Genomic DNA, 22,982 nt, shown 5'->3' with positions numbered 1-22,982 from the left:
ATGAATGTGGAAGAAAAGTAACTCCTCAAACAAAAATAGTAATACCATTCATTTGGAGCATCTAAGTATCTGTCTGCTAGTTTGACCACTAAAAATTGCTAAAAAGTTCCCTTCCCAGTAAATGCAGACTACTTTCCCATGCCTTTTTCAGCCTTATCAATACTTGGAGAGACGGACCAAAACACATTCTTTTTTTTTTTTTTTTTTAATCCAGTTTTCCTCCAATAGACAGGAAGCATCAGTAGCCACTTAGTCTTTCCAAGTTGGTGTCTAAAGGCCACTAAGAGAGACCGAGGCTCTATTTTTATTCTTGTTCCTCAGCCAAGACTCTATTCTTACCCTGATACCAAGAATACTCTCTCCAGGAATGCCTTGAAATAAGACTACATTGCTGGGACTTCACTGGTGGTCCAGTGGTAAAGAATCCGCCTTAAAATGCAGGGGACACGGGTTCGATCCCTAGTCAGGGAACTAAGATCCCACATGCCGCGGGGCAACTAAGCCCATGAGCCACAACTACTGAGCTCATGCGCCTCAACTAGAGAGCCCACGTGCCGCAAACTACAGAGCCCATGAGCTCAAGAGCCTCCATGCCACAACTAGAGAGAAGCCTGTGTGCCACAACAAAGAGCCTGCCTGCCGCAACTAAGACCTGATGCAGCCAAAAATTTAAAAAATTAAAAATAAATAAATAAATAATAAGTCTTAAAAAAAAAAAAAAAAAAGACTACATTGCTGAGGTTGGGATCGAAGATCCTGAGTATGATCATCACTCCTGGAGTCAGCTCTGGTTGAAAGATCTGACTGAGTCACTCCTGTCACCATGTAGGGCTTCTAGTCATCATTGTGTAAATCTCAGCTTTGACCAAATGCTCCTAGGGAATCATCATAACTAGACATCTTGAAAATATTCCAGATCCTTACTACTTCCTCTGCAAAGACACCACTAACTAGGAACCTGGAATGAATGTCCCAGAATAGTTATCCTGTTTTTCTCACACTTAAAATTCTGAGTAACTATGATAGGAAGGAGAAATTACTTACTCTATAAATGTAAGCCTCCAAGGTGACCCAGATAAGTCTGCACACTCTAGGCAGGAAAGCCCTAGTTCCCCCAAAACAAGGTTTGAAATCAATACCAACGGTGTTCCATGACTTCAAGTAACATTGCAAACCTAAGTAGCAGACAAGCTGTCATGTGACTTATCTAGCAGAATAATAAAATGATCAGGTTATTATTTTTATTAAGCAGCTCTACCAATTACAGCCATGATACTAATAGCTAATACTTATTGAGTGCTCACCATGTGCTAGGCATTTTACAAGCACCATCACATTTAGTATCCCAGTGGCCTTACAAAGTACTACTATCTTTTATAGATGAGGAAACTAAGTAACTTTGTCAATGTCACCCAAAGTCATTAAAGTATTCATTTAAGCTCAGGGCTATATTACTCTACTTCCTAAATTTTGCATTCTGATTAAAAAAAAACAACAACAAAAAAAAAAAAACAAAAAAAAAAAAACAAAGAGAGAAGAAAACTATCAATCTTGGGAATTCCCTGGTGGTCCAGTGGTTAGGACTCAGTGCTTTCACTGCCGAGGGCCAGGGTTCAATCCCTGGTCAGGGAACTAAGATCCCACAAGCTGCACGGTGCAGCAAAAAAAAAAAAAAATCAATCTTTCATTAGTTGGATTTCATGAGTGAATCTCAATTTTACAATCTTCAAGCAAGTTACTTAAATTTTTATATTTTCCCCTGTATTATTTCTTCCAACTTCATGTTATCATTCATGGTAATTAAACTGGACGAGAAAAAGTCTTATAAATATGCATCAGCGAAGTACTTACATAGTCAATGGGCTTGAGGGATTTGACTCTAGATGTTGGGCAGCCACAGGAAGTAAGGTCAGCATACAGCCCTTCTTCTAACACACACTGATGATTAGAAATGTCCTCTTGGTAATACAGGAGCCAGCTGAAAAAACAAGCAGTGAAACATTCAGTCAAAGTGCATCAGTTGGCAGTTTGACTCATCATCATGCAGTGGGAGCCAGGGTAGGAGGAGGACATAAAACTCCTGGTGCTGGTCAGCAGCAAATACCCAGAGTCAGTTTGGAAAAAAAAAAAAGCTACTACTATCACCTACTGACTGCTAACCATGTGCCAGACTAGGTACTCTGCATGCATTATTTCACTGTGTACTCATTACTTTATGAGGTAGAAACAAGTGAGGTAGAAAAGTAAGGTGATTTGCCCAAGATTCCCCCAACTATTAAATAAATTTGAAATAAAACATCTGCTGTAAGCTAAAGACATTAACTTCATTCAGTGCTTTCAAGTATAAAAACCTGGGATCAAATTATAGTAATTATTAAGTACTTTAACAGATTAGAAATTCTTTTTGAGAAAAACAAAAATTTGTATCCTTATTTAATGATGAGTTTGCTTTCAGTCTAGGTTGAGTTAGAAGCTAGACTCCTAAAATCACACAACAGTATTTAAAACCTGTCACCTGCATAGCTGATAGCTAGCGGAGAGATTTTTAAAAAGAAATGAACCCTTTAGAATCTTCCATAGCAAATTATCTTCAATATAGCACTCATCAAAAGCTTGGTTAAGACATGCCATTTTGGAAAGAAGGGGCACAGGGGAGAAATGAATTGACTGTTATTACTTCAGCTTTGGTGTGTTTAAGTTCTAGCTCTATATTTTAAGATCACCAGAACTGTGCTCTAGCTATACGAGGTTAACTTTAGATAACCACAGAAATGCTCTGTGACAAAATTTACTGCCATGTCTCCTACGTAATAAGTATTTTATAGCCAATATTTCCGAAAGGTTTTTCAATGTGTTGGGCATGCAGCTAAGCCCTTACGTGCATTATTTATTTAGTCCTTATAAGAATCCTTTGAGCTAAGTACTGTTATTAGCCCACATTCACAGAGGAGGACACTGGGGTGCAGAGAGATGGTCCAATTTGCTTAAGATTACCTAGTGGTGAACTGGGCCCCAATCCTCATCTCTGAAGCATCCCCGGTACTTAAACTATCACCATGCTTCCTGTATTCTTTTATTAAAACTATAGTTTAATAAACTACACATAAATCTAAATAAAATATATAAATAAGATGTACATTTTGTATGTAGTTGGCCCCCTGTATCGACAGGTTTCCTACCTGCAGATACAGAGGCACGACTGTAGTAAGCCACTTTATATAAGGGACTTGAGCATCCACGGATTTTGGTATATGTGGGGACTCCTGGAAACAATCCCTCACAGATATCAAGGGACAACTGTATATATAAATTATATATATATATATATATATATATATATACACACACACATTACACTGAAAAATATGTGTACACTATGTATAAATTACATATATATTTATTTATAAGTAAATAACATATACATTTCCTACATGAAGCAACACATACGACTAATTTGTCCTAGACTTCAGTGTCTAGGACAAAAACATTTCCCTCCAAAAAACAAAAAAAACTCCAGTGCTTCCTTTTACCAGAAAATTTAAACTATATCTTGCAAAATACTTTCTTTTTTCTTAGAGAAGAAAACTCAAGAGTCAAATACTAGGAACAAGACTATTTCAGGCCCTTGATATACATATTTCTCACTAAAGAGTTGCAGATAATCTATTTAACTAACCGTGTCCTACTTTATGTGTTTTCACATTGTAAAACTTTCATATCCTTCTTGGAAGTAAGTATAAAAACAGTAACAGATGCAGAGAGGTTCAAAGTAGTAAGAGTTATAGGAAATCAGAAAGGGAAAAGACTGTTTGATTTAGGGTTAATCAAGAAGGTTAACAGAGGGAATGAGGATGGACTGAACCTTAAAAACATACATGCAGGTTAGTATTAAGCAGGGTTCACGAACTTACGTACCTGCAGGAGGTCAGGCAGGTAATATAAATGAGTAGTGTACCAGATGAAAAAAAATTGGCAATATATCCTATGGTACACTGGGGAGCACATATGCCTCTACTCAACACCAGCTAATTATCACCAAAGGTGAATGTTTCCCCAGAGTTTCCAAATCTTCTGATTTTTAAAGAGAAGGTGAAAAACAGGTTCTTCTGAAAAAATACCCTAAACTTAAGTATTGATACAAAAAACTTTTTAAACATAGTGTTTAGGCCAACCAAATGACATCTGCTAGATTTACCTGAAACCTACCACCTTTGATACAGAGCAGGGGTTAGCAAACCACAGCATGTAGGCCAAATCCACCCCATAGCCAGTTTTCCAACAGCTCACAAGCTAAGACTGGTTTTTGCATTTTTAAACGGTTTTAAAAAATTAAAAGAAGATTTTGTGATATGCGAATATTATATACAATTCAAATCTCAACATCCATGAACAGAGTTTCACTGGAACACAGCAATGCTCATTCGTTTATGTATTGCCTGTGGCTGCTTTGGTGCTACAGTGGCAGTGCTGAGTGGCTGGGACAGAGCCTGTATGGCCCACAAAACTGAAAATATCTACTACTCGGCCCTCTGCAGAAAAAGTTTGCTGACCCCTGGTACAGAGGGTAAGGAGGAAAACACATAGCCGAGGAAATGCCCGAAGACAGGAGGAAAGGAGGATAGTACAAGGATAGAATGGAGCATGGATATGGAAAATGAGACTCATTGACGGTAAATCCTGGAAAAGGAAGAGTCTGAACTTGATCTGACTCGTATTAGAGAGTGACTGGGATTTAAAGAAGAGTAGTAAAATATTAAGCTGGATTTTGGGACAAATAACTGGGCTATGATTGGTTTGTGGTAAACACTGGAAATAAGATGACACTGGGGGACTTCCCTGGTGGCGTAGTGGTTAAGAATCTGCCTGCCAATTCAGGGGACATGGGTTCGAGCCCTGGTCCGGGAAGATTCCACATGCTGCGGAGCAACTAAGCCCGTGTGCCACAACTACTGAGCATGCGCTCTAGAGCCCACGAGCACAACTACTGAAGCCCGTGTGCCACAACTACTGAAGCCTGCGTGCCTAAAGCCTGTGCTCCGCAACAAGAGAAGCCACTGCAATGAGAAGCCCGAGTACCACAACTACTGAGCCTGTGCTCTAGAGCCTGTGAGCCACAACTACTGAAGCCTGCGTGCCTAGAGCCTGTGCTCCGCAACAAAAGAAGCCACCGCAATGAGAAGCACACGCACTGCAACAAAGAGTAGCCCCCGCTCGCCGCAACTAGAGTAAAGCCCACGTGCAGCAACCAAGACCCAACGCAGCCAAAAAATTAATTAATTAATTAATTAATTAATTAAAAACCAAAAAGATGACACTGGAGTGTGGCTCATTAGGGGGCTGAAATTCCTCAAGCGGAAGATGGGACCCCTGTCTCTACCGGTTCAAGAGAAACGGAGGAGAACGGATGAATCCAAGATATTTTGAAGGGAGAAAAGAGACTTTGATGAGTTATTAGGTAGATACTTGACATACAGAGATGCCACTGTAAAGACACATACACTTAAAAGTGGCTAAAATGATAAATTTCATGTTATACATATTATACCACAATAAAAAATGATACATAGAATATATGTTAGAATATAAATTGAGAATCACATACAGTCTCATATACATGTGAGAAAGGTCCAGTACGTTGCCACAGTTGGAAGAATACAGAATAAAAAAAAAAAAAAAAAACGGCCCAACAATCCTGGGTCTGACATTTGGTGTGTGACCTTGGGAGACTAACTCTGAATCAGGGATCCTCATCTGTGAAATGGGGACAACGAATACTTTAAACAAACAAAAAGTTTTAAATTTTTTTTTTTAATTTAGGAGTAATATGTCTTATCTGGACAAAAATGTTAATTTTTATAGCATTCTATTATACTACACAGTAAACACACAATATAAACATTCAAAATATTTAGGAAATAATCTAAGATAACAATGAGAAAAAAAACCCCACCAAAATGCTCCCAAAGTTGGCTAATCAGCATTCTATTTCACAGTAGCTTGTAATACAAGCTGGGCAAAGATCATATAGGCAAATTAGCAGTTGACTAATGATTAAATATGTTTATTTCACTGTATACGCAAAAAATAAAGTGAAATCTCTGTAAATTTAAAAGAAATTTAGTGATGTAAACAATAGCAGAAATCATTCCATAAGCATACTTACCAACCCCGAAGAACTTTAAAAGAACATGGCGTGAATGATGAAGTCAAATCCGAAATTTCTTTGGCAAAATCTATACATTCACCTTGGAACCCTGGTTTACTGAATGCTTTGAGCTATAACAGCAACAACACAACAATTAAACAGAAAATAGTTGCTTGACACCATCACAAAGCAAATGAAAACCTTTTGTTTCATGTACTTATAAAAATTCAGCAAAATACTAGACTCGTGTTTTATTTATTAACAAGGAATCCATGTTAAGGATGACATTCTCCTTAAACTCACTTTTTTTCCCCTTACGTATTTGCCAGAAATGTCAAGATTTATTTATCATTTCCATCCATCTCTTGCATCAGATGCTGGGCACAGAGGCCTAGAAAATAATTCTACCTATAAGAGTAAATCAGAATCCCTCCTCTACTAAAATGTGGTCCTTGTCCATTGTATCAAGCAATTATTATCCCCTGTGGTGAGACTACATGTGTAAAATAAGAAGCAATTTAGTGCTAAACACGAAGGCGGTTTGGATTGGTATGAGGTGTGGTGGCTATGCCCTTTCTCTCCCCAAGCCTTCTTGATCCACAGTTAATAAGAGGGAGAAGGAGAAAGCACAAGCGCATGCCTGTAAATGAGCATGAGGGTGCCTGTGAGACCATAGCAGCAGATGGCAGAGAAGACATTAATGATGGGATTAGTGGAAGATTTATGGTGAAGAAAGAAAGATGTCTGTGCCGTATATTTCCGCTTACCTTAAGAGTACCTTAAATGCACAGCTTACAGCTTTATATAACTACATTTCTGCTTTAGTCCTTTTTTGTCAAGGAAAATTCATGAAGTCTCAACTATAATTCCCTTTAGACCAGAGATATAATAATCTGCAACACTAGTGGCCTTGGATCTCTAATAAGTATGCAAAAATGAATGAGGCCTAGAAATATTTCATAATACAGTGGAGCCTTGAAATAACACGGCCCCCAGATCCACCCCGCACCAAGAGGCCTGCGTCGTAGCTAAGAGTGCATCATGATAATCATCTACAGCACCGCCCTCTCTCCTGCCACGGCTGTCACGGAGAACACGGCTTCTTTGAGCAGCTGATGTTCACCTTCATTTTCCCACGGGTCCTCTTAGAGACAGGTGGTCTCTGAGTTCTGAGGAATTGTTTCTTAGCTATCTCATCCTGCTCTGACCTTGCTAGGTCTGATATCAAAGCGAAGCCAAAACCAGAAAGCCGAGAGAACCCATTCCCCCTGACCAACCGGGGCTTGCACAATAAGATTTCCTAATGTGAAACGAGGCTGTGTTTGGAGCATTAAAACACCAAGGGACTCCCTGCCTTAAGGAAGCGTGATCCGTCAAGTTCCTACACCATGGTCCTTCGGTGGATACAGGGGATAGAAAGAAAAAGCAAGTCCAAAACAATACAAACCTCTGGAACGATTCATTCCCTGTATAAGAACAATTCTACATGTCCAGGCAAACTACCCTGGATTCCTTGATAAGAGCATATATTTTAGTTAGTGGTTTTTCAGACTATGTTTTTTAACTTAAAGGTTTATAAAACATGAGGCTAAAAAGTAAATCGCATTTAACTCCCAAAAATGTGGAGTAATTTCTCCTACAGGCAAATATTATCTTTATTCACGATAAGAATCAGAAAAGGCACATGAGAACAGAGATCACGGCTGTCTGACTCACTACGTGTATTCCCAGTTTGTTGAATTAATTATATTCATATTGCTGAGCCTAAGATTTACACCTCAGTATTTCACCATGAAGTCGTGAAATGTCAAATCCTGGACAAGTGACGATGCAAGCGAATCATACTGCAGATGGTGTACGTAGCAGCCACCTATACTTTTCAGTCTCAGTCGTCACACCCAGAAGCACTAAAATTCACACACATACACACACTCACTCTGCCATAAAGTACTGTTTTGATTTGATGATTTAAAATACTCTTTACCCAAATTAAAAAAAAAAGGACTATTATATTGACCTGAGTTTATCTTTACCCCCCAAATGAGGTATGGTATTGATACACAGTTCACTCAAGATTTGTCCAACCCCAGAAAAGTTAACACCCCATTCCGAGTACCTTACAAATGCCTCAGAATAGAATAATTCTCATAATAATGTTCTCAGGATGGACCACCCGAAACCAACTCTGCACTTTCTAATTGTAATAATTAATCTGTGGTTTCTACCCTTGGTGAAATTAAGTGGCAGTGCCTTGGTGAAAATAAGTCTTGTGAAAAGCCAGCTGGGTGACTCACTATTTTGGTTTCCTTTCCAGGTTAATGGAGAATAAATGTACAAAACAACTCAGATAGGTGGCTTAGAACACAGATGAATAGTCAGATGAACAAGAAATGAGTGTATTTCGAACTATCCCCATTCCTCCGTGCCATGTGAGCATGGCTTAATCCCTACCAGCACCAAATGGAACTGTATGGAAGAAGAAAAAAACAACAGTGTATCACTGGTTTCCAAGGTGCCTTTTCACATATCTATCTTTTATCTTCTTTAGAACTACCCTTTGAAGCAGATATTATCACCCCTTTATGATGAAAATTTTGTAAAATCCTTTGTTTACTATGTACTTTTCATTTATGATATATAGAAATAGATGTAGTAGTTCTTCAATATGACAAACTAAAACCTCAAGAACTTAATTACTGAACAACAGTTGTGCTTTCTCAATTTATTTCACAATATCAGAAAAATTTTTGAACGTAATTTTATTTATCCCAATGCTAAAATAATTTCTCTGAGAAACATTCTATCCTGTCTAAACAAGACTTTCTGCAGCCCTTTGGACTTCCCTCAAATAAATGTACTGATTGTTAAACAAAGAGCAGTTTTGTTTCCACTCTTCCATTACATCACATTGTCTCATAATGCAGTGCTATGTAGTTTTCACATCAATTACATATTCTATAATAATTTTACTTCCCTGTTTACTCATAGAAGGCTTTCTTTACATAGGTAAGTACTACCTTCCTGAGTATTTCTGGTCTCTGGATTCTATAAAAATGATCTGGTCGTAGTACCAAAAAAATGTTTTCCTCTACTACTCTTAAATCTTACTGATATTTGACTAAAACTATTGTTTTCTTATCCTCCATACATGATAACAGTAACCACCACTGTTAAAGATCCTGTGATAGCTCTAAAATTCAATTTGGCCGAATTATCCAATAGAAGAAAATATTCAGTTGCTTTTTCTCAGCTAGAATCATGTATAAAATGGAACAGAGGCTCGGTACTTAAAGAAATCCAAACTTCTAATTATATTTGCAAATGGACTTTTAAAAGATTCCAGGAAAGAAAGGTCCTTGGTGGGTCAAAGTGGGGAACTGGTTAGAATTTCTAGAGAATGGATGCCTGACTGCAGCCTCTCTGGAAACGAAACTCACTTTTGTAAGATCTAATCTAGTGAGATTTCTGATATTCAGGACTTGCTAAAAGAGAGAGATGAGGACATTATGAACATAATCCACATTCTGTTTGTTTTCTGTTTTGTTTGGGAAAAAATAAAAACAAAAATAAAATGCCAGCTGCTAACTATGAAGAACTCTATAATGATCCTGTCATTGTATCAAATATTGGGAGTTGGCAATCAGACTTGGTGATCAATCTTCAGCCACAGGAAAAAATAATCTTCTCAATAAAAGGTGGTGTTGTGTGTCCCCAAAAAAGACATATATCATCATAATATGCTTACACATCAGCAATAATATTTTTATTAGCACAACTCTCATGCTATATATTAATTTCTACACACGTATATCTTCTGGCTTTTCCCTTCTTAGGTTGCTTGAGGTTTCCTTTCAAATCACCAGCACACAAGAATTCCCTCTCTGACTTTAACTTGAGATGTAACTTCCTCCTTATACCTTAGATAGGGAAATTAACTACCCCATATGAACACAGCTTCTGCATTGTCAACCTGACTGTCACAACTACTTGCGAAGGAGAAGATACCTTCTAGTTACTGAATGGAACCAGACTATCAGCCAAGATCTGTTTGTTTTTATTTGGGCAAGTGAAAACAAGCAAAACTTTCTGAAAATTTGGTCCAATGGAAATAATAAGGGCTTCAGTACTGGGTAAACTAAGGAGGCTTTGTCTGAATGTTACCAAATATCCAGCTGTCATACACTAGTCAGAGACCTGTATTTCACAGGGCAGTGGCTGAGCTGTATTGAGAAAAATAAGCAGGGCCAACTTCACTGGGTGTTTGCTGCTGCTTACTTTCTCTTCAAGTTGGATTGTAAATACTATAAAGAAAATCCTCTGAGCAATCTGCCCCAAACAAGGAAGTTCATAAGAAAGAACAGGGATGTAGGAGGGGGAGAAACAGAGCTTAAAAGAATGTGATTTTTTTATCTGCACTTAAAACTCAGAGAATGTGCAGTTTGGAATTACCCCACTTTACCTCTTTATCTACTCATGTTGTGTTGATTCATGTGAAAAAGTGCTTTGAAAGTCCACAGTAGGAGTTTTCTAAGATTCAAAATAAAGATCTGGCAGGAAGTGTCTCCAGAACAGCAACTGAGTTATAGTCAGAGAGGAAATGTTCCCAATAGGCCTGAGCTAATCGGAAAATAATAAAACCTGGAAGCATTGTGAACAGAATCACAGTTAAACTAAGCTGATTTGAAATATATAAACACTGACGTGAACACGAAAAACATACACAGAGAAAAAGATTCAGTGTTATGGAAAACTAGCAAATTTCAAATATTTAAAATTAATCATTGTATTTGGTTTTCTGAAGAAATTTTTCTAAATTTGTTATTTAAAATGAGACAGAGGAAGCACTGTAACTCATCCCCTTTCTTTTATGGTTGTACTGCTCATATCGTGATATACCTTTCTTTGACATAAAATCTTGGAATTAGATACTAAAAAAATGCCTCTTTTGCTACTTCTAGCTGGGTGAAATGACGCTTACTTAAATTCTAAATCTTTGCTTTCTCATTAATAAATGGGAATAAATCCTGACCTCACAGAGTTATTAGAAGCACTAAATAAGCACAATTTCTAGCCCTCAATGGATAATAAACAAACATTTAGGCTCCAGAGTATTACCCAATCCTTCAAACCATTAACACACTAGAAATAAAGGAGCAGGGTTGCAGTTTTGTCAGTGCTTTTAAGAAATATGGGATTTAGGTATTAGAAATACATTTACATAACAAGCATGCCATTTCTCCATGGTAAGTCTGCTCCTCCACAGACAGCATAACGTACTGTGCTGAATATGAATGTGACACTGAGGAATGGATGGGCAACAGGAAAGAAGGAGTGGCAGAGGTTCAAAACGAACCCAAAGTGGTCAGTGCTGAAGCTCTAGTAGGAGAAAAAGAAAGGAACCGTGACAAATCCAGGCCAATATGACCAGTAACAAAGATGGGCATTCTTGTGCTCACAGGTTCCTAGGACGATAGAAACTGCCCTGCCATACAGACCCATTATCTGAGGGAAAGGGACAGACTTGAGAGAAAGGGCATACGTTTTTAGTAAACAATTTAACAATGATAAGTTAAGAATATTTTTAAACATACCAAATGTGGAGGCTCATTTATCCCAAGTGGTTCCTGAAACATACATTAAAACATTTTAAAAATTATAATCATATAATCACAGTTGTCTTTGAAAGTGCTGAAAATCTCCTTTGAAAAATGAAAAAATATATGGTCTGACCAATTTACTAGGTTCCTTGAACTGGTTAGGACCCTCAAATAACCTACGAAATTAGCTTATAATAATTTTAATGTTTATTACTAATTCATTTTGAGTCATATTATAGCTAGAAGAAAAATGTGCCCCAATAGTCCATTAGAAAGATAGAGTCTGAACTTGCCAACATTCTCTTTCCCATCACTGTCTCCTGGGCACCCTATTGTGCTGCAGTGTTTGTTATTGACCACACTGGCCACACTCTTTCATAACTTCGTAATTTTGCACATGAGGAGATGATTCCCTCTTGGTGAGCTGCCTTTTCTCTGCCCCACTTCCCTTCCTGGCAAAATTGCTTTTATCCTCTAAGACATCACTCAATGCATCCTCTTCTTGAGGAGAGGCATGGTCCCAGCTCGCCAGGCTCTCCATTCTCCCTTCCCCTGGTCCCTCAGCACTGCCTACACACTTCATCTTCTCACTAGTCATACCATAAGCAATTGTGCATATGCCTGTCTTCTCTAAGAGACTGAGACAGGGCAGTCTTATTCATCTTTCATCTCTAGTGATCAGTCCTGTCTGACACAGCAAAGGCACTAAATAAATGCTACTGAATGAATGAACTGATCAAATTACAGAGGCCCTAATCATCGAGGTGCTAATGCCATCTACGAGCTCTCTATGGAATCTGCAGAAATCCATATGCTGTTGCATTTTCTCTATAGATACATACAAAATAACCCAACAGCTCCACTTTATAAAAGCCTGTTCCATGTGTTCAATTGTATGCCATTACATGCCACTGGCATTGGTTATGTTCACATTTAACTCACCAGTTGGATAGGTCGTATTGACATGATTATATTATTTGATCCTCCCCAGTCAAAAAAGCATTTGTATTTCCCTTTCTCTAAAATGTATTGTTCTCCACAGAAGAACTTCTGCTGGTAGGCAACCCATCTAGCAAGATAAAAAGTAAAAAGAACTGAGGTGACACAGAATCGAGTAACCAATAATTTTAAACACCAAAGAAGCTCTAGGTTCTCAGAATAGGAGACAACTTACACGCCACTTTTAACGTGAATGGATCTTGTTTCACTGCCAAAACCCATTTCTTCTAAGTCAGAAATTTCCTGATTTGTAATGTCAATAAACTTCCCACTTTCTAGATCAGATTCAAACAGTGTGATAGAAGATTCTATGAAATTCTAAAAGGAGGAAGAGGAAAGTTTAAGAGAACAATGATATTTTGTTTTAGGGATTGCTGTATTTTAGCAATTTTCACATACTTGTGGGATAATTTTCACACAAATAAATCCAGGAAGAATTTTAAATGGCACTGAAAACAATTTTAATAGTCACTACTCCTATATACTTTAAAGAAAAACATAAGTCTGAATTTACTTTAATCAGGAAAACACATTTTTATGAAATTGGAAATTAGCCAACAGTTAGTAAATTGCCAGGACTTACAGACTATCATATCTAACACTAATTGTAAAGGAAACTAAAGTCTCACTTGTGCCTAAAAAGCAAAAGCCATATGAACCAGAAAGTAAACACACAATGTACTGTGGGCATTGTGGGAGAGGATTTTATGAGCTTAAATGTAACAGAAAAAATAAAATCTGCTTGACAAAAAAATTATTTTTTAAAAATTAAAATCAGAGGACATCTCCGTATAGTCAGACGGCATATTTAAAACAAAAATAACAGAAAAATTCTAAGACCCAACTTGACAATCAGCAAAAGGCACCCATAATTCACAAAAAAGATTAATGTTAAAAACAAACAAATGTATAATTTCACTAGTAAAAATAAAGAAATTAAAATTAAAACAGATACAATTTCACTTTTTAAGTTAAGAAAGATCTAAAAACCCAGTTTTACCAGGGAACATTCCTGGTGGAAATATAAATTTTACAGCTACTTTAGAAAATAATTTAGATATATATTTAAAAGACTGAAATTGTTTACATTCTTTGAGTCTGAAATTCCTTTTTTCTTAAGTTTCCTAAAACTAAATGATAGCCAATTTATATGCAAAGATGAATTATTTATCATAGTGAAAAGCTGTAAAAAGTGTAAATGTCCAAAAGATTTACAAACATAAACCTTTATGCATCCACTGCTTGATGGAATAAATACAACTAAGCAGAGTTTTTAACAAGCTAACAGTTAAAAATTATATCATACACTTACTACTGGCCAGAAGCTTTACATGCCTTATTTCCAATGTGATTATATTACTATCACTCCCATTTTACAGCTAACAAAATTGAGTAATTTGCCTGATACAACACAGCTACTGAGTGGCAGAGATTGAGTTTGAGTCCAAATCTGTCTACTTGTCTACTCTAAACTCTTAATCACCATCAGATATAAATGTAAGGATGAAACAGTAGGACAAAAACAAAAACTTACAAACTTGGTAAGATTACAAGTTCTCAAAAAACCCCCAACTTCCATCAAAAAGAGACTAGAAGAAAAAAAAGAAAACACCAAGAGTGGTTATCTTTGGGTCCAGAAGTTGAACAATTTTACCCTATATTTTTTTCAAAACTTTATAATATGTATATTTTTAAATGGAAAATACAGAATGCATTAAAAAATGAAAAAACAAAACAAAAGGGACTTCCCTGGTGGTCCAGTGGCTAAAACTTTGCACTCCCAATGCAGGGGGCCCCGGTTCAATCCCTGGTCAGGGAACTAGATCCTGCATGCCCCAACTAAAAGATTCCCACGTGCCGCAGCTAAAGATCCCGCGTGCTGTAACTAAAGACCTGGCACGGCCAAGTAAATAAATAAGTAAATATTTTTTTTAAAAAACCAAAAAACAAAGACTCTTCCTTTCTGCCTACTATTTCATTGTTTGTAACTCAAGTCTTAGACCTATGGAAAAAAGTTATCAGCTTCTATACATCTCAAACACTATCAAATTTCTCATTATGATTATTATTATTATAAATATTATCTAAGATTTCTAGTATAACCATTCATTTTACATGAACAAGCAAAACAGTGTCCAATAAAAACAAAGCACCTATGAGGAGAGAAAGAAAACACATTTAAAAAAATTCTCTTGCCGTTACAACTTGTCAAGTTTGAAGGATTTAAAAACTGCTGACACAGCTGGGTCAAATTTCATTTGAAACTTTAAAAGATAAAGGCTTTTTACCAGAAATTTTAATTATAAAATAATTTCTAACCCATATTCATGTTCTCAGTTCCTCCTTGAGAGTAAACATGTGGAAGCTGAGAACACCTGTCACCTTCATTACTTTCTCATGGTTCTTAAAAAAACGGGAGCAGGGTGGATTTACTCTTCATGACTCCCACCATCCCTCATTTTATTAATAGAACACTTTTCAAAACACTTGCACTTGTTATCTCTTTTGAGCTCCCTTAAACCCTTATTTTACATACATATGTGTACATATACACATATATATATACATATACGTGCACATATACACATAAATGTCTATATCTATCTTGTTACAGATATAGATCTGCCATTTTCCAGATACAAATCTAGAATATACATATATTAAATCAAGGCTTCAACATCCTAGAAGAGATTTGCCTTAAGGTCTCCAGGACAAGCCTCCCCAATGACATTTTACAGCCTGGGCGCCACATCAACAAACCTGGTTATATTGACAACATAAACTTCCATCATCCAAGGAACATGAACATGCCTCCGTTTCTTGCAACCTGAAAGTGTGTAAATAGCTCCAGGCGGCTGTGAGAATACAATGCGATAATGATAACTGAAGGCGCCCATCTGGGTCCTGGTCAGGAATTGGTATCAACAGCCACCGACCAAGTCAGGCCCAATGACAATGGGCAGGTCTTCAGCAGCTCTCACACATGGACCCCTCCTCCCCTACTCTGGTGATTCTGGAATGCTGCATCTCTGCTTTTATCTCCTCTGCCCCTACAACTGTTCTCTACTCCCTGTTAGGGTTGTAGGAATTGAGTGGGGATAAGTTGACATAAACCGTGGGTCACTGCGTCACGTTGGAGTGAAACGGGACAAAGACAAAGATAATCACAGATATGTGCACATGTGCTGTGATTGTGCCTTTTCATTGAGAAATCACTTGTGTTATGGTGTCATGGACTTTACTTGAGCACTGATTTGCACAAACCCTACTGTGTGGGTCGTGGGAGAGTGGCAGCAGTGAGGAGGGTGAGCTGGGAAGCAGGCTGAAGGCCCAGGCCATTTGGCAATGATGCAGCCGGGAGCTGAGCAGAGGAGGAGGGACCCACTGTCACAGGACCCAGTGCCAAGTACAAGTGCTGGCAGCACATGGGTTCACAAATAAATTTACTCATGTGGCTTGAGTTTGTGTCCTTCCTACTCTGGCTACCAGAGATGTGGCCAAGGGCCACAGGAGACTCCTAAGTGACATTGTTCTCTTTCTTAATCTCCTGCTTTTGTTTATTCATGCCTTGTAGCTTCTGCCTTCCATCTTTTTCTAAGTATGTTTCTGAGCCAGGCTTCTGGCTTTGACCCTCTCTGCATTTTTCACTCAAACCTACCAAATATATAATATCTGATCCAGTTGACTAGTTGCCATCAATATGGTGTCCCTGCTGGTCAGAGCTCTTAACTCCAAGCCAAATCCAGTCATCTGGGGCTAAATCTCAAGGGTCACATGTAAAAAGTATGGGATAAAATATGCAAGAAAACAAAAACAAAAAAACAAAACTTCTAACTGCCTTGCTCATGAGGTGACTGCAACAGGACACAAGTCCTGTGAGGTTACTAGGTTACTGTCATTCCAACTATAAGCACAATTACATAATACTTAAATTTATTAAATAACTTTGAAAGTCACGCAGATTTAAGTGGAGCTCTGTTGCTCCAGAAGGATGAATAATGATGGAACAACCTCAAATCTGTACTCCATTTTATATTTTTAAAGCACTTAAATCCAATGAAAAATCTGGGTAGTCTAATATGGCCTCAGGTACAGTACTCCCCACTGTTAGAGCAAGCTAACGAGCCATTGCTTCAGGACCAAAAATAAGTCTTAAGGATCAGTAATTTGATTATTCTTAAATTCCATAAAATCCTTCAGCTCATTGGGCCCTGGAACTCTTACGCTACAACCCCCTGGGGTGGGCAGAGTAATACGAGACACCAGCGGAGATCTGGTGTATCCATTAATTTAGGAGACATAACAGTGTCTGCTGCATACCACCTGGTTTCAGAGATCTAAAAAGAGGCCCCAAGTCTGAAAATCGTAACAAAAGCAAATCCAAAAGTTAGGCTAGTATGAAACTGAGGAAAAACAAGCATCCCAAGAAAGTTTTATAGAGGAAGCCAAGGAATAAAAATTCCTTCTTTAATCCCTGGAGTCTAAATACTGCTATATTCCTTCTGGTCCTTTTCGCTTTAGAAAATAATCAACTCCAAGTCAATATATCTGCTTGACTCATTTGGAATTAGAAACACATTTCTGGTTGTCCTCTCCAAAGCAATCCATGACGCAGATCACATTATCCCGAAGGAACATATCCAGGATCTGACCTTCGTAGATCCAGAGTGTTCCAGAGCCAGGACGTTAGAAGACTGCATTGTGTTATGCAACTTTTCTATCTGTCCTCTGTTTATTTTCTATTATTTCAGCTTAGATCTTAAATGCAGTGCTTCACTCTTCCCAGGTTAGAGACCTCTGAGAGTCTACATGGGGAAAAGATGTCTCACGTCAACTCTGCCTGCTAATCACATAGGTTGGCATAGGTGACAACCCCAAGAGCTTTAAATCCTATTTCTACCAATACTGTATCATATACTTAAAATTTTCAGAGGATAGATCTTATGTTGTGTCTTATAGCACAAAAAAATTAATAATAATTATAAAGAGGGCACAAGGAAACTGAGAGGAGATCGATATGTCTATGGCCTTGATGGTAGTGATGGTTTCATGGGTGTATACTTATCCCCAAACTCCTCAGTTGTATACAAAAAATATGTACAGCTTTTTACATGTCAATCTTACCTCAATAAAGTGGTTTTTAAAAAAAGAACTCCTCCCCAATTATATGCTATACCTGGAGAGTGTAAAATATTTCATATGAAAACATTTTCGTGAACATAAATTTAAATTATACATAATCTGAAAATTATGTAAATAATTATTTATTATACATGTGTATTAGTCTGCAGAGTAACTATATATTTATAGCTACAAATGCAATGCTAATAATCCTTTGGCTGAATGAGATTCCAGCTTTCTACTCTTGAAGTGCTTAAATTTTTTACTCTAATCATTCAAACAAAGGAAAATGGGTAATATGACATGGGCTCTAGAGTAAGACAGACTTGCCCCTCAAATCACAGCTCTACACTCGGGCACAGTACCGAACATCATAGATCCTCAGTTTCTGTATGTATAATATGGGAATCGTGAGTCTCTATCTCTTCATTTTTGTGAAGATTAAGTGCAAGTATGCATGTAAAGCCATTAATAAGTACATGAAAATGTTAGGATTATTATAATGAGGATTATGCTAACATCTTTACAAGGTAAACTAGTCCTAATTTTTTTTTTTTTTTTTGGTTGTGTTGGGTCTTCGTTGCTGCGCGTGGGCTTTCTCTAGCTGCGGCGAGCAGGGGCTACTCTTCGTCATGGTGCGTGGGCTTCTCATTGCGGTGGCTTCTCTTGTTGCGGAGCACGGGCTCTAGGGGCGCAGGCTTCAACAGTTGTGGCTCATGGGCCTAGTTGCTCCGCGGCATGTGGGATCTTCCCAGACCAGGGCTCGAACCCGTGTCCCCTCCATTGGCAGGCGGATTCTTAACCACTGCGCCACCAGGGAAGCCCCAGAGTCCTAATTTTTTAAAAATCTAATTTAAAAAGATTTTCTTTGAAGGAAAGTCTTACTTATTCGTACAAAAACTGTGTCATCATTTTTGTAAATACCCAAAACTTTTGTTTGCAGAGGTAATTGACATGCCAATCTCTGCTAATTTTTCCAATGTATTTTATCAGACTGTCTATATCAAATATCTCCTAAATTTTTAGCTACATAGTTATACAGTATGTTTTATTTTTACATTTTCTACTATTGAGAGAGTTCAACTAGTGAAATCTTGGGGTTTTGGTTTTTGTTTTAGTCACGGTCATCTTTGGAAGATACCATCATATTCACTGCTGAACATTTCTAGGAGCAACACTTCCACCCAACTCTTTTTTTTAAATCAGGAGGGAAAATTTTAAAAATTACTCAATACTTGGTGGAAGATGCTTTGCATCACAACCCTTAGCTTCCTCAACGCATGTGGTCACAATGACCTAAAAGAAAAAAAAGGCTGTATCGTGTTTTGTCTGGCTTGCCTTTTAGTGCTCAAGTAAGGAGTAGCTATGTAGAGGAAACCCGTGGCCCTTGTACATTAGAATTGTGAACTAAATACCTCAAAAGCTATCTATCCATTGCTCATGCAAACTCAGTGCCCAATCTTCAGTGGACTGTGCTACATTTCTTTTCGGTAGAACCGGTTTCCAACTCACTTTCTTACTAACAAGGATCATTCATGGGAAAAAAAAAAACAGCTCTCCTGTTCCCTGTGCTTCTTCTCTCCCATTCGGGCTCCTCATGCCCGACCAGGTGAGGGTTTGCAACAGTGGTGTTGGTGGCCCCCGGCAGACAGAAACTTAAGGAACAGAGCACATAACCCCTGTGCTCATGCAAAGCCCACGTGGACCCAATAATCACCCTTCACTTCATTATCAATTCCTTCTAAAGGAGGCTTTGGAGGCCATGCCAGATAGTTCAGAGTTTATATGGGTAAAGATTATTTTGGAAATACACTGCAGTGGTCTAACTCCTGAACTATGAGAAAACATGCCCCTCTGAACACACTAAAAAAGTCTCCAGAGCTGGTCAGAAAAATGAGCAACATTTGATAAGCCCTGAGATCCTGCAGAACTCTCTAACATCTATCTCCTCTTCCCTGTGCCTTTATCAGCTTCCGCCTGGAGTCCTGGAACATTCTAGACCTCCGGCCTCCAGGCTTACTTACCTTCTTCACCTCATGCCAAGAAGGTCAAGAAAAAAAGTGTGAACTCCTCAACATGGCACATAAGGCCCTTCGTTATCTGGCTCTGGATTCATCTTCCCAAAGTTCTGCCTAATATCCTGATTTTGCTGCATTTCCAGAACACACCAGGTTCACTGACACGAGGATTTCTCAACCTCAGCACTATTAGCATTTTAGGCTGATGATTCTTTGTTGTGGGGGGCTGTTCAGTGAACTGCAGGGGTTTAGCAGCTTCCCTGGCCTCTACCCGTTAGATGTCAGGAGCATGCCATACCACCCCCCACCCCAGAGTCATAACAGTCCAAAATGTCTCCAGACACTGCCAAATGCCCCCTAGGTAAGATCACCCCCAGCTAAGAACCACTGGCTTACATCCTTGCCTTTTTATATGTTAACCTCTTGCTAAAACACCTGTCTTTCCTCTTCACCCTGTCCCAAAGTTTCTTCACTTGGCTAACTCTCAAACTTGAAATTTCAACTCAGCTGCCCTCTTTTCCTCTCTACTTCCAAGGGGAAGTACTTGACCTTTCTCTGGGTATCCTGAGTACTCTGTGCTTAATCCAGTCGTAGTCAAACAATAGCAAACATTTATATAGGTGCTATCTACCCTATCAGACTGCCTGCTCTGCGAAGCCAGGGACTGAGTCTCTGGCCACCATATCTCCAGCACCTGACACAATACATCTAACAAAGCAGGTGGTCAAAAACGATTATGAAATCAATGGATGAAAACTAAACATAAATATTCTATATTAATCATGGCAGTTAAGAAAGGCATGCAAGCCACATAAGCCATTCAGTTTAATGCTCTCAGGTATTAGAAACATTTTATAATCTTATGTTCTACCAGAGGTCATATCCAGTTTTCATGGAAAGCTAAAAAAAAAATAGAAAATTAAGAACAAAGAGGCTAACTCACAGCTTGTAAGTACCGGAAAGACAAGATGGAACCACTTAACACCCCACAGGCACTACTGTCTTCAAAATCTCCTTCTTCAAGCAAGAATTGCTGGCCTTTAAAATGTTCTTTTTCATAGGCAACCCACCTAGAAATACAGAGGACATCCAATTGAGTCATTAATAAAACTGCAGTCAAGAAAGCAAGAGAGAAAATCATAATAAATCACCTACTTGCACATCACCATATTTTAAAAAGCAACACATTTATTTTGCTACCATTTACAAAGACAAACAAATGGTGTATGCCTCATGGATCAATAGTTTTTATAGTTTGGAGGCTTTTCCCAACAAAAGGTTAACTGTTGTAGAATTGCAATAGAGGAACTCTCATTAAATGTTTGTGGCATGACCCGATACCACATCTCAACGTGGTTGGAGAATAGTTTGCCGAGTAAAAAATAATGGAAAGCACAAATAGCCAATGAGAAATATTGCAAGCCCACACTGAGATTCAAAGATAATCAGTCTTATTTTTCTGATTAAGCCCTGCTGGAACCACAGAATGATTACTATATTAAATATTTATTTAGGGTTTAAATCAAAGGAACCTGTTACCAGCTTCAGATCTGAAACACATTACAGGTGGGTTTAGCAAGCAAGAACTGGGAAATGCGACTGGGCTGGTATTAGCCCTCGGGGCCTAAATATATACAAAGACTTCTATAAATATGTATGGGTAGGAAATGTTGCTCCCACTAGTTTATCAGTGGTGATAATGGAAACTGGAAGCACTGTGGCAGTCTTTCCAGGGACACAGGTTTCTTGAGTTCTAAAATTATCAGTACAGAACACTGATAAACACCGTTAGTCATTAGTCCTCCAGGAAACTTACCTTTATTTGGAGCGATCCACAGTAGCTAACGCAATGTGGGCATAGATGGTTCAAAACACACGTTGACCTGCTTAAATCTGCCTTCAGCTGGCACTGTGTAACTAGAGTGGGACCCCCTCCAATGGGGCAGATTTCAAGGGTGACTATTTTGGGCTCCTGGGTTGGGGACCTCTGAATTCTGGAGCTTGACAAAATGAAGCCAGGTAGGGCTGACTACGATTATTTTGGGAAGATACAAAAAATATTCCAAAGAACCGTTTTCATAGGGTACAAAAATAACAGTGGCCACTCAGTAATCATGAACCTGTCTCCAATTTCCTTAGTGCATATGGCAGGGAAAGGGTCCACATGAGTCGGAAAAAACATTTTATACATCTTCGTTAATTTGTAATATATAAAGAAACTAACATTATTTTATCCTTAAACTATTATGTGAAAATAAATTTCACAAGAGAACTTTCAAATTCTAAGTTTATATAAATGTGGCTATTTGAAACATGTTTTTAATACACCTGAATGGGAAAAATAATATAAGATATAGAAGATCTAATATCAAAGGACAGATCAGTAATTATTACATAGTGACAGTTCAAAAATCTTCTGCCCAGCTTTTCTCAATAGATTAAGTTTTGATTAGTATTCAATTTATATATCTATCTGGGATATTTAAAAATAGATGTTACCTGAGAAAAATTAAGACACATCAACCTCACTTTCCCTAGATTCCTCGAGACAAGACAGAGGTGAGGAAGAGTTCCTATTACTTACAGATAAAGTTCAGAAGTTAAAAGTGAAAATAATGAAACAAAACAAAAAAATAGTAGAAATAGTGAAAAAATAACGAAGTCAGCTGTTCATCTTTAAATTAGGACATCACATTTTTCTCCTGCAGGTGTCATATAAAAAATGAAAGTGTGTATACTGTTTTACCAGCCATAATATTTTGAGATTTTTATAAAATAACTGCAAATACACTTAGAAAATAACAATGCAAATCACTATATAGTTAATGATAAAACCATTCAGATCCTAAAGGAAAGAAAAGGCAAAAAATATTTTATAGCAGGATTAACAAGAAGCATGTGTGTCCACAGATCAGAGAACACTATAACTAAATACAACACAATAAAAATTTGTTTATCTAAAAGAGATGTGTTTTTCAAGCCTCTAATAAATTTTTAAAATTCAAAGATAAGGAATTAGCTGATTACTAATATGTCAGACTGAGACAGGCTGGAACCTGGGACCCTTTGCTGCGATGCTTGCACCTGAACAAACCTCTCCTG

At 37.9% G+C, this 22,982-nt stretch overlaps 1 protein-coding gene across 4 annotated transcripts in view; it reads right to left on the bottom strand.

Annotated features, from left to right (window-relative positions):
- CRYBG3 (crystallin beta-gamma domain containing 3) overlaps positions 1-22,982 on the bottom strand; it is a 111,459-nt gene that overhangs the window by 30,876 nt on the left and 57,601 nt on the right. For all 4 annotated transcript variants that reach the window (XR_014244697.1, XR_014244698.1, XM_082392023.1 and 1 more), the window contains exons 12-17: positions 20,824-20,950; positions 12,917-13,059; positions 12,685-12,811; positions 11,737-11,769; positions 6,164-6,276; positions 1,852-1,978 (exon numbers count right to left, since the gene is read on the bottom strand). Coding sequence is in view for 2 of the 4 variants with exons in the window: in XM_082392023.1 (XP_082248149.1) it covers positions 1,852-1,978; positions 6,164-6,276; positions 11,737-11,769; positions 12,685-12,811; positions 12,917-13,059; positions 20,824-20,950 (670 nt within the window). In the remaining 2 variants the exon portion in view is untranslated. The remainder of the gene's footprint in view (positions 1-1,851; positions 1,979-6,163; positions 6,277-11,736; positions 11,770-12,684; positions 12,812-12,916; positions 13,060-20,823; positions 20,951-22,982) is intronic.

Source organism: Balaenoptera borealis, assembly GCF_965194805.1.
Source record: "Balaenoptera borealis genome assembly, chromosome: 5".
Taxonomy (NCBI): domain Eukaryota; kingdom Metazoa; phylum Chordata; class Mammalia; order Artiodactyla; family Balaenopteridae; genus Balaenoptera; species Balaenoptera borealis.
This window is presented reverse-complemented; position numbering and strand designations above follow the sequence as displayed.